Raw genomic sequence first — 14,860 nt, 5'->3', positions numbered from 1 at the left:
ATGGGAAGAGTGGTGGGCGTGTGCAGTGCAGAGAGGAGGAGGGGAGAGGGAGCGGGGGGAGGTCCACAGGGGGGCTGGCTGGTATATAAAGAGCCACAGTTTTCACATGTAGCAACAGACTTCAGACTGCTCTCATCTACTGTGGAGCTATCTCTGACCAAGCCGCTTGCTTCTTCACACAAGGGATACTCAGCGAGAAGAGATGGAGCTGCCCACCCCAATCCCCTACGACTACTATGAGTACGAGGAGACGGAAAACTCCACCATGTGTGACTATTCCGAGTGGGAGCCTTCGTACTCCGTCATCCCAGTGCTCTACATGCTTATCTTCATCCTCGGCCTCTCCGGAAACGGGGTGGTCATCTTCACGGTGTGGCGAGCGCAGGGCAAGCGGCGGGCCGCCGACGTCTACATCGGCAACCTGGCGTTGGCCGACCTGACGTTTGTGGTCACCCTGCCGCTGTGGGCGGTCTACACGGCGCTGGGCTACCACTGGCCCTTCGGAGTGGCCCTCTGCAAGATCAGCAGCTACGTGGTGCTGCTCAACATGTACGCCAGCGTCTTCTGCCTCACCTGCATGAGCTTCGACCGCTACCTGGCCATCGTCCACTCTCTGACCAGCAACCAGCTGCGCACCCGCGGCCACATGCAGGCCTCCATCACGGCGATCTGGCTGCTCTCCGGTCTGCTGGCCGCCCCCACCCTCATCTTCCGCACCACCAAGCACGACCTAGCCAGCAACCGCACCTCCTGCGCCATGGACTTCAGCCTGGTGGTGACGGACAAGGACCAGGAGAGCCTGTGGATCGCCGGCCTCAGCATCTCCTCCTCGGCCCTGGGCTTCCTCCTGCCCTTCCTGGCCATGATGGTGTGCTACGGCTTCATCGGCTGCACGGTCACCCGCCACTTCAACAGCCTGCGCAAGGAGGACCAGCGCAAGCGGCGGCTGCTGAAGATCATCACCACGCTGGTGGTGGTGTTCGCCGTCTGCTGGACGCCCTTCCACGTGCTGAAGAGCGCCGACGCCCTCTCCTACCTGGAGCTGGCGCCAGACACCTGCGTGTTCCTGCGCGTCCTGCTCCTGGCTCACCCCTACGCCACCTGCCTGGCCTACGTCAACAGCTGCCTCAACCCCATCCTCTACGCCTTCTTCGACCTGCGCTTCCGATCGCAGTGCTTGTGCCTGCTCCACCTGAAGAAGTCCCTGCACGCCAGCCCCGCCAGCTCCCTGTCCTCGCAGAAGACGGAGGCGCAGTCTCTGGCCACCAAGGTGTGACACAGAGGCACGCTGGAGGGCGGGGGACAGGTGTGTTTCGTCTTCACCTGAACAATGCAGGTAAATCGAAGCGTTTAGCAGCGGATGATGACCACAGGTTAGTCTTCAGAGGGGGGGTCACCTCTGCTTCCCTCTGAATCTGTGGACTAGGTGTGAGTCCCATCTGCTCTGTGTGCCACTGAGGAACCCAGACGGTTCTGCTTGTGTTTATGTCTGACCACAGCAAACCTCACTTTCAGTGACTCGGACGCTTTGGAGCCAAACTGAACTGAACGTACTCTGAACACAAGAAGGGGACCAAGCTGCAGGAAACGCTGAAGCAGACATTTTTTGGAAGGAATGGAATGTATGTTCAAATGGACCACGTGCCCATATGTTTCTCTCTGTCTCCTCCTGTAGACTTGACGTCGAAAGTCTGGAGCTTTGAACTCTGAAGCCCTGTCACCCAATCAGGGTGAAGTGTATTTGAACTCTGATGCCCTGTCACCCAATCAGGGTGAAGTGTATTTGCTCTCTGAAGCCCTCTCACCCAATCAGGGTGAAGTGTATTCGCTCGTGCGTAATTTGCCCCACGCTGTTCTTGTTTTCATTCGTAAGCACTTGAGGTGCGATATGTAACAGACTACCTGCGCTCCCAACTCAATCTGTATTACTGTATCTGCACCACAGCCAACAGTGTTATGTGTGTGTGTGTGTGTGTGTGTGTGTGTGTGTGTGTGTGTGTGTGTGTGTGTGTGTGCGTGTGCATGTGCGTGTGTGTGTGTGTGGAAGGGGTGTCAGTCAGCAAGAGGTGTTGGAGTCTGATAAGAGTGTTGTAAGGAGAGACGGGACAGGGTGGGAGGGGGTGAGACAGGGGGGGAGTAGGGGTGAGATGGGACAGGGGGGGGGAGGGAGTGTCCCAGACAGACAGACAGATGGCAGCTGACAAATGTTTTCAGGCGGTTAGCGGGTCCAATTAAAAGGTGACTGCTTTGACAGTCTGTGTGTGTGTGTGTGTGTGTGTGTGTGTGTGTGTGTGTGTGTGTGTGTGTATGCGAGTGCGAGTGCGTTTGTCAGGGAATTAGTATGTGTGTGTGTGTATGTGTGTGTGCGTGTACGAATGACAATGAATTTGTTACTGACTGACCAATGTGTGTAAAGATATTGTGAATACACATTCTTCTTTTGAGTTCATGTCGATGAGTTGTAATAAAAGAAAAAGCTGTGCTTTTGAACCAAACGGATTCTCACTCTCTCAGTCTCAGTTTGTGACTTGTGATCGCTCGCTAAAAAGTCTTGTTGTTGGAATGTCTTTTCTCCTATTTAGTGAATGTGCTTCTTCCTGTTTAGTGCACTGCCGAGGGGGGAGCCAGTCTCCCTGCCATTGTTTCACAGGGGGGCCCAAATCAAAGCGCACATGTCTGCAGGAAATGCATGTTCGACTTCTATTTCCCTCCTCCACCACGTTTGTTTCTTGGTCTCTATAGTTCCCGCTCACACACACACACCATGATGATGATCAGTAAAGAGTTCTCTTCAAGACGCACCCTAAACTTTGTGCTAAATGAATACCAATTTTCCAAATGCATCTATGCATCTAGTGTATCTCTTTAATTCCCAAGTTATCATCTCAGATAGTCTAATCGTGATCTCTAAAGGCAATAACTGTTCTCTGTGGTCAGTTTAAGTAAGTATTTTTGCAAACAGACGCCATACGTTGTTCACCTTGAAGTTAGACTCCAATCAGGAACTAATTTGGCTGTAATGAGCTGCTTACAGGACGTAATCAGCAACAGCAGGGAGACAGAAGGACTGGACTCCTAATCCCGAGTTACTCATTTCTGCTGGGAGTAGATTATTGGGAGATGAAATGGGAGATGACGGCTTATATCTAAATCAGTTACAATTACACCCCGGCGCGCTGAGTGTGACTTTTAGGGATCGCTGTGACCCATCTCATTATTTCAGTGTTGTGAAACAGTCGACTTAAGCTGAACACCTCCGAGGTGGAAAGCGGCCTCGTCCCTGTCTCGAGATCTTGGACAGATGATGTCTTCTACAGTACAAACTCCTTGTCATGGAACGTTAACCCATTGATACCTGATGCAGCATTTGCGTGTATATCCCTCATTTGTGTGTGTATCCCTTTAAGACCGCGAACCGCGTTAACGCGGTTCGCGGTCTTAAAGGGATACACACACACAAATGCTGCATCAGGTATCAATGGGTTAAGGAATCCAACAGCTGCGGGCACATTCACTCTGCCTCCTTCATCACTGAGTCTCAACCCCATAATCTCATCGGGGTCAAGACACAAAACACAAAACACAGACATGTAAACACAATCTTTGTGAAATAGATTTCTAACAGAAAAAAGTGTATATTGCATATATTTATTTAGTTCATTGCAATGTTGCAATGTTACATACTGTAGCTCTGTTTACACTTTGTTTACTATGGGGTTTTTTTCCCCCACACTTGCTTTGGCAATGTAAATGTGCCAATGAAGCCCCTTTGATTTGAATTGATTTGAATAAATCTCTGATTTCAGTCTGAAAATGTGATATTAGTTTATTTATTTGACAGAGTGGGAATTTCACAAATCCCAATTTCGTTCTGTATCTGTAAGGTGACTCTTCCTTAAACAGGCTACATTTAAAACTACATTTTAAAGCTAGACCTAATAGTACCATTATGGACTTTCATTATAACAACACACCTTCTTAAACATCAAATTCAATGACTTTTCAGGACTTTCAAGGCCCAATTCTCCAAACTCAAGGACCCAACACGGCATAGTTTGAGACACGGACCAAAGTTCATTACTGTTACAACACAGAATTGTTTATAATGAGAACTAGCAGAAGCTCACAGACAATTAAACAGTTAGGCTTGAATGTGTGAACACTACAGGGCCCTGTACACACAACAATAGTTTCAATAGTGAAAACAGCATACAGTACTTTTCTAAATAGTGTGCAGTGTTATTTCAACTAACCAAACTATTCTCACAAGACGACTTGTGGAACTTTGCACCTTCTCGTGCACCTGTCAGCGCCAAAGTCAAAGAACACTGTGAAAGAGAATCTGGATAGATTATGTCCGTGGGTTTTCAAGTTTTATGACGGTAATGTGATCATGTTCCAGGGATTTCACGGTATGAACCTTTGTTTATGCCAAAGAAAATTAGTCCTCTAAACTGTGTTTGTGATTTACTGGGATTTAGCTTACCACCCTTCTTCGACCCGCTGGGTTGCTTGTATGTCTGAGATGATGGTTCAAAAAAATGATTACGCAAAATAGTTTTCATTCCTCTGTAATAACAGAGTGTGGAAAATTAAGCGTGTCTATAGTCAGAAGCAGCCTGGCCAAGGGGAATCCCCAGGGTAGAAACTGTCTCATTTTTCTTCTCTGAGACATTTGACAAACAAAACTGTTATAATATGCAGACTGATCACAGCTGCAGCCAGCCTCTAAAACATTGCGTTGTTTATTTTGATCATGAGATGCACATGTTCTTATTGGTCATTTACATCTTCAAACACCTCCACTGCAATAAGACAACAGTAGTTTCATCTGGGCAAACACTGACGCAACGGGGGAAAAGGACAGTTTCATAAAACAATAACAGGAAACAAACTCATGCTACTAATTTCATCATCAGCAGAATCTTGTTGACACTGCAACAGAACAGCTAGCTATATGCTATAAGCTATACACATAATGCAACACACCATTGATTCCCAAACTGTGGTCCGGGGACCACCGGTGGTCCACGAGGCTCCACCTGGTGGTACTCCAGAGCCTTGCTGACTGCCATCAGCCTATTGGCAAATAAGACGTTTGCATGTTTCTGTTTGTGTTGGTTATTTGGTCTGACTCGCAACAGAAGCCTACTACTATTTAGCCTTTCTGATGCTATTGCATGGTTAAATCTGTGTTTTTTTATGGAGAGAAAAAAGTCGGTAGCCAGAGTGGGAAGTGGGACATGGGAAGTTTGATTTGGTAGTGGTAGGCCTAGTGGGTCTGAAAAGTTTGGGGACCTCTGCAATACACAAACTGCAAAAACGTCGTTATTAGCTAATCGTTTTTTGTTTTGTGTGTTTTTTGTTTATAACAAATGACTTCAAATGACATACTTCACTTTGAAGAAAATTCAGCACAAGAGAAATAGCACGCCTGGTGTCACTGGTCAATGTCACCTTCTAAAATCCTTAGCTGTCCTATATGGAAATGAACAGACCTGTTTAGACTGGACAGAGGGGGACTGATACCAAACCCCCCTTAAAAAGCTTTCTGACCCTCAACAAGTGCTTTGCAAACACGACACACAGTGTGAACTGCGTAAACGTTACTTTCTTTGCTAGATTGGATGTTTGTTCACAGAACGATGCCCCATCAATAGGAATAAAAGGCGAAGGTGAATAGGCGTTGACACAGGTTTCGGTAGGCTATTAGGTGTGGAGCCCCAGACTCCTTCATCAGCATATCAACGAGTGACGAATAGCACTGGCCATTGTTTCGTTTAAAAAAAGGAAAGGAGGACAGTGCATTTCCAGCTGTCGTAAATCAGACGTCCAATAAAGCAGCTCATGCAGAAAATAGACAGAGGAAGTGTGTGCTCACGTTTTCTCCTGTGGCTGAACAATGGGGGCGGGGCGGTGCGGCCAGCGGACCGGACCTGCAGCGCGGCCTGAGCAGGATGACCCCTGATGACCCCTGGAATGTCTTGGAGGACCCTTGGCTTCCTGCAGCCATGCGGGCCGGAGCTCCCCTGCTCCCTGCCCGCCTCCCGGGAGGAGAACTACTGGACCACCTCAACTGGACAGGATAGAGTAGTGAGCAGCAGGCCAGGAAAGGCAAGGCGAGGTAGGGGTTCCTGTCCAGGGATATCCTGTCTTTCAGAAGCATCTTTCTGCTTCACCTCACCCCCACACACCCCACACCATACCCTGCAAGATCTGCATGCTCCACCTGACCCCTTGGGAGAGGAGGGTGCTTGTTGGAGTTGTGTGTTGGGCGTGTAGCAAAAATATTCCTAACCTGACGCCGCCCGATGGTTTGTTTTCACGTAACCATCTGGGAACGAGTTGCTCTGGAAACCAGGCACTTTCAAAAAAATACCTGTCAGTTAGTAGACGGACAAGCCCATCTTTTATTGTCACACGAACACACCAACACATGCATGCGGCCACAAACACACACTCATGCTGGCGGTGGCCGGTGAAATTTGTCCTCTGCATTTAACCCATCCAGGCTTGTCCTTTCCTCCGGGGGGCAGGCCAGGAGCAGTGGTCGCTTTCTCGTACAGCGCCCGGGGACCAACTTCGGGTTTGGCAACTCAAACACCTATAGAAATCCAAGAGTTATCGCGGTGGACATGTGACACAAACACCTGAGGTGACGAGTCTGACCTCCGACCTCTCTCTGTCTGGCTGCCATTTCAAAGGCGTTTCACACAAGAGGGCTATATCGTTAGTGGGGACACGTCGTTTCCGACAGCAGCAGCAGGAGTGGAAGTGGCCGCGCTTTGCGGGACTCCGGATCTGATCGCGTCTCAGCGCGGATCACAAAGTGTCCCTTCATTCCCCGGCTCTATCCTCGCCATTGTGCGCTGCTAAACAGGACACCCTTCCCTCCCTCGGGCTCATCGCGGGCCTAAATGGAGCCCCTGTCATCCGAGCCAGTTCAGAGGCTCAGCTGCACTTGTTTGAGCGCCACAGGTAAAGATGGCTGCACACACACACACACACACACACACACACACACACACACACACACACACACACACACACACACACACACACACACACACACACACACACACACACACACACACACACACACACACACACACACAGGGCAGACATGCAAGCCAGCGTACAAGATCCAGGGGCTGCAGTGGCACAGATCTTTCATTCATTCTTTCAATGAATGTGTGAGGTGCAGAGAGCACAACACGACGTTTTGAAGGCCTTTAAACTGTAGCCACGGGCTAACAACAGATTCAACTGCACTGGGTGGCTTATAACAGCAGATTTTGAGGGATTTTGTTAGCGACACACACACACACACACACACCCGCGCGCGCACGCATGCACACACACACACACACACACACACACACACACACACACACACCAAATACCAAATAGCTTCGCAACTGTGCTTTGTTATTGAAGTCACAATCAGAGATTGCAGGTCCCTGTAACAACAATCTGCTACACCACACACACACACACACACACACACACACACACACACACACACACACACACACACACACACACACACACACACACACACACACACACACACACACACACACACACACACACACACACACAGATCTCTCTCTCTCTCTCTCTCTCTCTCTCTCTCATTCAAATTAGCTTTATTGGCCTCATTAAATACTTCAGTATCTGTTGCCAAAGCAAATCGGTGAGATTCAATAAAAGCAGCAATAAGAACAGAACAGTAGAAAAATATTGGTCTTAAGCAACCGATTAGTAATTACAGCGAGACTCAGGACTTTGAATATTATTATTATTTGGCACAAAGGGACTTGGATGATTTTGCAAGGTTCTCTGAGCTTATCACAATCACAATCACTTTATTGATCCCTGAGGGGGAATTGAGTCATGCTACAGTTGCTCACACTCAGGCATGGACAAATATAGGCTAAACATCAAACATGATAAGAGGCATAGGAATGTAGCATAAACAATCAAATAGAATTAAATAGAAGTTATGTAGCCTGCGTACAGTAAAATGTCACAAAATATGCACCTTCTCCAACAGTCAGCTTTACAGATGCTTAGTTGTAACTTAATTGATTTATGTTGAGTGGGTTTTGTTCAGTGGATTGTAATTGCACAGTAGAGGCTTGCTAAACCATGGCTAAAACTCAAACTCAAACACACGCACACGCACACGCGCACACACGCACACGCACACGCGCACACACGCACACACACACACACACACACACACACACACACACACACACACACACACACACACACACACACACACACACACACACACACACACACACACACAGATCATCCCTTCACATGACCTCTTCCTGACAGGTGGCATGTTGAAAAGAGACCCACAGAGGAGAGGAAAGCATAATGAATACTGAGCAAATAGAAGATGGAAGTCTGAAACATCACTGTGTGGTGCTCCTGGTGCCAAACTGTTCACTCTCCCAGTTCCTGTAAAGAGGGATTGTAAGGCCTATTGGATGAAAAGTAGGCCCATTTGTATGTTGTATTGCAGTGACATACAGTGAATGCATTAACACAACTTTACTTCAATACCTTACCAAGAAGATAATAGGCTACTCTCTGATATAATACCAATAGTATTGGTCCAATACTGACACCTAGCGACCATGCTAGCGAGAAAGCCGGAACCAAAGTTCCCCGGAACGTTTGTTGTTAGCCGGTGTTACTTGCGGAACTATAAACCAGCAGAACAAGATTGTTGGGCTGCTGCTCGGCTAGTGCATGGGCTAGTGCCCCCCAAAAAACAACCAAAACAAAGCTCGTTATATATTTATAGCTCCATAGAGTCATGCGTGTTCGTGGTCGACAGACAACATGGCGTCTAGCAGACAGAAGCGTGTGTGGAGGTACGTGGAGGAGGGCAGTTTGCTGAAGCTCAAGTCGTATTTGCGGAAACACTCGGATCTGGACCTGGTCAACTTCTCCCATGGCAAGAAGCAGAGGAGCCCGCTGCACCTGGCCTGCTCCCTGGGCGACGACGCTGTGCTGCGGCTGCTGCTCAAGCACGGAGCCGACGCTCTCCAGCAGGACCGCAAAGGGGACACGCCGCTACACTTCGCCGCCAACAGGGCGCTGAAACACGGCAGAAGAGGTGAGGAGATGACCGAGGGTCAGGGATGCATAAGGAATGGAAACTGTGTGTTAACTGTTGATTAACTTTAATTTGCTTTTGATTGACCAGTAACACTTTAGTTAGAGCACTAGAAGACATGCCACTGGTATTACCAGTAGCCTACTGACTGTGTAATATTCACAACCGAAATAGAATACAAATAGCAACCATACAAATATGAAAGAAACAGTCTGGAAACAACAAAAACCCAGAAAGTTATATCCTGTATGTTAGGTATATCAGTCATTTTAATGCTATAGCTAATTGTTGTTACAGCTATCTTATTTGTTTATTACTTAGTTATACAAGGGCTTTAATTTATTCAATTTGATTTGTATTTGTGTGTTCTTTACTCATCAGCATACGATGACCTGGTTGTACCTCTCAGAGAGAGCTGCCCAGCAGCTATGACTGCAGACAACAAAGCTGGAGTTACACCTGAGGACCTGCTGAAGTGGATGAAAGATACGGAGGTAATTTTAATTTAAGACTATATCACAGGAAAAACGCATGCCATGGGTGTGTCAGTTCCACACAAAATTCCATGTAATATTGGACGCTAGTTAAGAACAGAAACAAGCTAAACAAATGTTCTACTATGGTGCTTTGTCAGGAGTGCAGTGTGGGTGTCAGATTCACATTTACATGTAATTTCCTTGTGTCCTTTAAAGCCGGCCGCGAAGATGAGCAAGCCACCTGCAGCCAACCCCGAGAAAGAGTGGATGGATAAGCTCTTTGGGGAATGTGAAGACGAGTTCTGTGAAACCTTTGGAGTTTATGATGGTAAAGTTCAAATCCACTTTTTATTAAGGCTTCTATGAGTGACAAACGCACAGTTTAAGAAACGTCTGGAAGTGAGTGGAGAATTCACTTCCTCATTGGCGAGACTTTGGCACGCTATGGAGAGAACGGCTCGAAACACGCACGTGTGCGCACACTAGGGATGTCACGATACTATAATTTCTACTTCGATACCGATACCCAGGAAAATATCGATACTCGATACCATTTTCGATTCCACTGGAAGGGGAGGATGACGACACATCGAGAGGCATAAAAATAAAGTTAGACAGATGGACGGACAGACCCACACTTCTCCATAATCTAGGCCTGATACAACTTTGAATTTAGACGGCAGATTAGCCCTGCTCTAGCCATCAGAACATGTTTGTTGAAGCGACACCTACCTAGCCTGGGTAAACCCAGCCTCCACATGACCTCTATCTATGTGCTATCAGTCACAAGAAGTCTTACTACTTTACTCTTGTGACTGATAGCACATAGAGAGGTCACGTGGAGGCTGGGTTTACCCAGGCTAACAGATACCCACCAATTTTCATTAAAAGAAAGCACTGATGGTATCGAAACTGTTGCAAATTAATAATGTATCCGTTTAATTTTGTTTGTATTGATACTTTTCTATACTATGCAATACTTTTGACAACCCTAAAACACAGTAGCCCTGTTCGGAATCGGTCCCTATGACAAAAATAGTGGACTATTTAGTCTGTCGCCTTTTTTTTATAGTGTCCGAATTCTCAACTGTTAATTTGATTCACTATTTAGTCCACTGAAAAAATACCCACAATGCACAGCGGTTTCTAGTGAACAGCGAACGTGCCCTACGTTTTCGCCAGTATACCACAATGCGGTTGTCTTTACCGTAGGAGAAGAAGAAAGTCGTTAGCTCGCGAGCTAACAAGCTTGTGAGCTACTTGACCAGCAAAGCTTGCTATTAGGAGACAGCACCACCATAGTTGACAAAACGATTTATTTAGGATTTAGCAGTCAAACATGCAACATCAATACTACCTGAGGACATCTCAATCTGCTCGTGAGCTCAGTTGTTTATGTGATAGTGATGAGTAGTGATAGTGATAGCTTGCGTCGCATGAATACCCGGTGCAGCTAGTGTCCGAAACTCATTTTGATCATTCCCCATATATAGTTCACTATATGATAAACACTATGGGAATAGTGAGTGAGTGAATCAGTGAACGATCCCGAACGTGGCTAGTGTCAGCGTGAGGGGAGAGGGGGCGGGTGGAGGACAAGGGTCCGACCTGCAAACCTGCACCGCTTACTTCAACACATGCGATTTTGAACAAAACCATGATTGGTAATATTGCTTCTGTCTTACAGCCGATGATTTCCTCCCGCTGGATGACGACGACCAAGACTTCGGCGACTGGGCCGATCGTATCCGAAGAGAATATTTTGACAAGAAGAACGCTGAGAGTCAAAGACTGGCAGCGTCGTCTTCTGGATGGAAGAAGAAGAGTAAGAGTCGGCAAGAGAGAGAACAGGAGGAGCAAAGCCACAAGGAGCTGCAGGAGAAGCTGCAGAGGGAGCACCAGGAGTATCTGGCTCGTGCGGCGCGCAAAGAGGAGGAGACCCGCCAGGGCAAGAAGCGTCATTACGACGAGAGGTGCGCAGCGACGTTCCAGAGCGGCTCGTCGTCGTCGTCGGCAGCAGCCGCCGCCACCAAGCTGAGTTACGGTGACATCCCCTGGCCGGCACCGCAGGGCACGGTGAAGGAGATGGTGGTCCTGATGCTGCACGGCGTGGACCGCAAGGACGTGCCGGCGTTTCGGAAAGCGGTCCGGCAGCAGCAGGCCCTGTGGCACCCGGACAAGTTCGCCCAGCGATGCGAGGCCCGGCTGGACGAGAAGGACAAGCGGAGGATTCTGGATACCGTCACCGCGCTCTCGCAGGAGCTCAACAGCCTGGCTCAGAGTCTCAGGACATAACGCTCAGAAAGAGACACGCCCCCCTTCTTCCCCGCCCCCCCCTGCCTTGCTGTCCCCGTCGTCGTTGCTCCACCCCCTCTTCCGATCTGGGAAAAGTTGTAGACTAGCACACGCTTCCTCCGATTAGGGCTGCACAATTAATTGAATATTAATTGTGATCAAGATTTTGGCTTCCCACAATTATGAAAACAATCGCCAACAATAGTTGCATCGCCTGGGGGCATGGTGGTGCAGTGGTAAGCGCTGTCGCCTCACAGCTAGAAGGTCCTGGGTCGATTCCCACCTGGGACGCTGTGAGTGCTGAAGGAGTGCGTGCCCGTCCGCATGCTCACCGCCCGGGTGGGGTCGTCAAAAAGGGCCTTTCTGTGTGGAGTTTGCATGTTCTCCCCATGCCCCCTGGGGGTTTCCTTCATATAGGAACCCCACACCAAAACATGCAATATCCTGGTCGTTGATGTGGTGCCTCCTCTGGTCGTTCAGGGCGCCTGTTCGGAGGGAGGGGAACTCGTTGGAATAGCGTGATCTTCCCACGTGCTATGTCCTACCGGTGAAGCTTTCCCTGTCAGGTGAAAAGAAGCAGCTGGCTAACTGCCCATGTCTCGGAGGAAGCATGGAGCCAGTTTCGGCTCTCCCCAGATTGGCAGAGGGTGGAGCAGCAACCAGGATAAATAAATTAAAACGAGCACTAACGGGGAATAAAAAAAAATAGTTGCATCGCCTGTATCAGTGAACACTTCAGCATCCTATTCTGATTCAAGTTCTCATGAAAAGATGATCAGTTGTAGAACTAAAGCAGTGCCATTATGGGCGGGCCACGGGATACATGCTACTACCCAAGGTACTGCAGCTACCTTGGGAAATGTGTAGGCTTCTACCCCGTTGGTAATGTACACATTTACCACAGAATTTGTAAATGAAACAAAATGTGTACATTTCCCAATCTTATACTTTGACAGTAACATGTTTCCATCATTACTAAACTATTTATCTAACCGAGTGGATTTCTTTCTTTCTTAGTGTGTCAAAGAAGATGTGTAGTTAGTAAGATGCATGTACGTATGTTCAAGAGGGCAAAGAATAAATGTACAGGTCTGATATCTCCCACATGGCGTCACAAATGTGTTGACACAGGTGGTAAACAATGCAGCGAATCCACCAATTTCAGCAGTCTGGCACACCAGAGTGGCGCTATTCATATGTAGCTGCTTGGCTGGTCGCTTGGAGCTCCAGCTTGATTGGCTGTCTTTCCGTTTCGAATTGGCCGATTTCAAATCGGCCCCTCCTCTCGTCGCTGGCGTCCGCCGCCAGGTATCCCAGCATGCTTTGGAAGGCGATGATGAGTGATGTATCCCAATAAAAATGAATGGGCAGCAGCGACTCCAAGCATCTACATGCAAATACATTTGCTACGGTTTACACAAGCCATAAGATTAAAAAAACATAGGCTATTCAGTTCACACTTCACAGTAATACGATCAGCTCCACTCATGAGAATTGAGTAATGTTGCAGTTGTAATGGCGTTGTTTTAAGGTGGATTTTAAATTCATAAATAAAAATAGGTGAGCTTTTACTTGCGGCCATCGCTCTGCTGATAGCGAGACTACTCTGCCGATGCAGTTTGTTCGTGTTTGCATATTGTCAGGATTTTTAAGGTTTTTCCTTTTGCCATGTAGGGTTAGGTTATGCTGGGTTTTGTTTCAATTGTAACAGATCATTGAAGAAAAATAGTTCTTTAATGGAAAAAAACAATACAAAAATGACGGACTGATAAAATTGTAAGAGATTGTCCTCTTATTAAAAGATTGTCTTATTATTATTATAGTAGAGGTACTGTATATAGCTATTCTTTTTATTTTTGCATGTGGTGGCATTACAGTATCCACATAAAGTCGTGCAGTTTTCCTAATGTATCGTAGCCTTGTAAAATAATCTTTGTCCACTGGCTTTTAATACCGGTATGTAGGAACGGTTATCTGTGTTGATTATACGCTTGTTATCTTCCTTGGAATTAGGCCTATGTGAAAAGCAAAATGGCTCTAATTGAAGACCCCTATTACACTATCTAGCCTACATCGTTTTATTAATACTTTTTTACTTCTCTTTTAAACATAACATTGATTAGGCTAGTGTGTGTGTGTGTGTGTGAGACAGAGAGGGAGAACCAGATTATAGGACACAAATATGAACACAAATATGCCTTCATGTTATAGTTGCTCAATAAAAAAAATTCCATTGAACATCATCCCCATCTGGATTTGGATGTGAGTGGCAGTGCAGTCACTGATCCGTTGCACATGTAGACACATTCTGGGAAGATGCCCGTAAGATTATTTTATTTTAAACCTGCTGAATTGAATCAGTCATCTCGTCTCCCCAAATCCAGACTATCACAATTCACACAAAGAAAGGGCAGATGGTCGACCCGCTTTCAATGATGGAACAGAACAAATAAGAGGATGCGCTGGTTGCCAGGTCTGACATTCACCCGCTTTTTAGGTTTGGCTATATTTCTCAAGATCATAATTTGAAAATGTCATTAGAACAGGCTATTGGGCTTATTCCAATCCAAAGATACAAATACATTGAGGGTTTCATTCCAAAAATTATTAATTTGAAGAAATGACTGACTGACTCACGGCTGGACTTTCGATGACAAAAAGCCAAGGCGCCCGCTTATTTCAGAGGCATGTGGGAATATCTGGCAACCCAGAAGACGCAATCTGTGTCAGTTGCCGGGCGACGTAATGCGAATAAAGGCCGTAGCCTATTTCTGACTATCGCTTCTTTTCCTTTTTTTTGCGCACTGAGGGTATCTTTAGCTCCGTGTGTTCTGTAGCCTGTAGTGGGTGCGTGATAGCCTACATCGTTTAGTTTGAACCGGCTCAGTTTGGACCGGACTGGACCGGACCGCCCCGGCGTTGCGTTGCGTTGCTGACTGCTGTCTTCTCT

At 47.2% G+C, this 14,860-nt stretch overlaps 2 protein-coding genes across 2 annotated transcripts; both read left to right on the top strand.

The window, feature by feature from the left end:
* Positions 1-202: 202 nt before the first annotated feature.
* On the top strand, positions 203-1,276 carry LOC310795525 (apelin receptor B-like; the record flags this gene model as incomplete). The annotated part of the gene is made up of 1 exon (XM_083657592.1): positions 203-1,276. One exon carries the CDS (start codon positions 203-205, stop codon positions 1,274-1,276), a length of 1,074 nt encoding a protein of 357 aa, XP_083513718.1.
* Positions 1,277-8,811: 7,535 nt separating this feature from the next.
* Positions 8,812-12,906, top strand: nfkbil1 (nuclear factor of kappa light polypeptide gene enhancer in B-cells inhibitor-like 1). Its single transcript, XM_083657594.1, has 4 exons — positions 8,812-9,139; positions 9,521-9,633; positions 9,832-9,943; positions 11,303-12,906. Exons 1-4 carry the CDS (start codon positions 8,863-8,865, stop codon positions 11,908-11,910), a joined length of 1,110 nt encoding a protein of 369 aa, XP_083513720.1. The 5' UTR covers positions 8,812-8,862; the 3' UTR covers positions 11,911-12,906.
* Positions 12,907-14,860: the final 1,954 nt, after the last annotated feature.

The sequence above is a fragment of the Poromitra crassiceps genome (genome assembly GCF_964638095.1).
Source record: "Poromitra crassiceps genome assembly, chromosome: 21".
Taxonomy (NCBI): domain Eukaryota; kingdom Metazoa; phylum Chordata; class Actinopteri; order Beryciformes; family Melamphaidae; genus Poromitra; species Poromitra crassiceps.
This window is presented reverse-complemented; position numbering and strand designations above follow the sequence as displayed.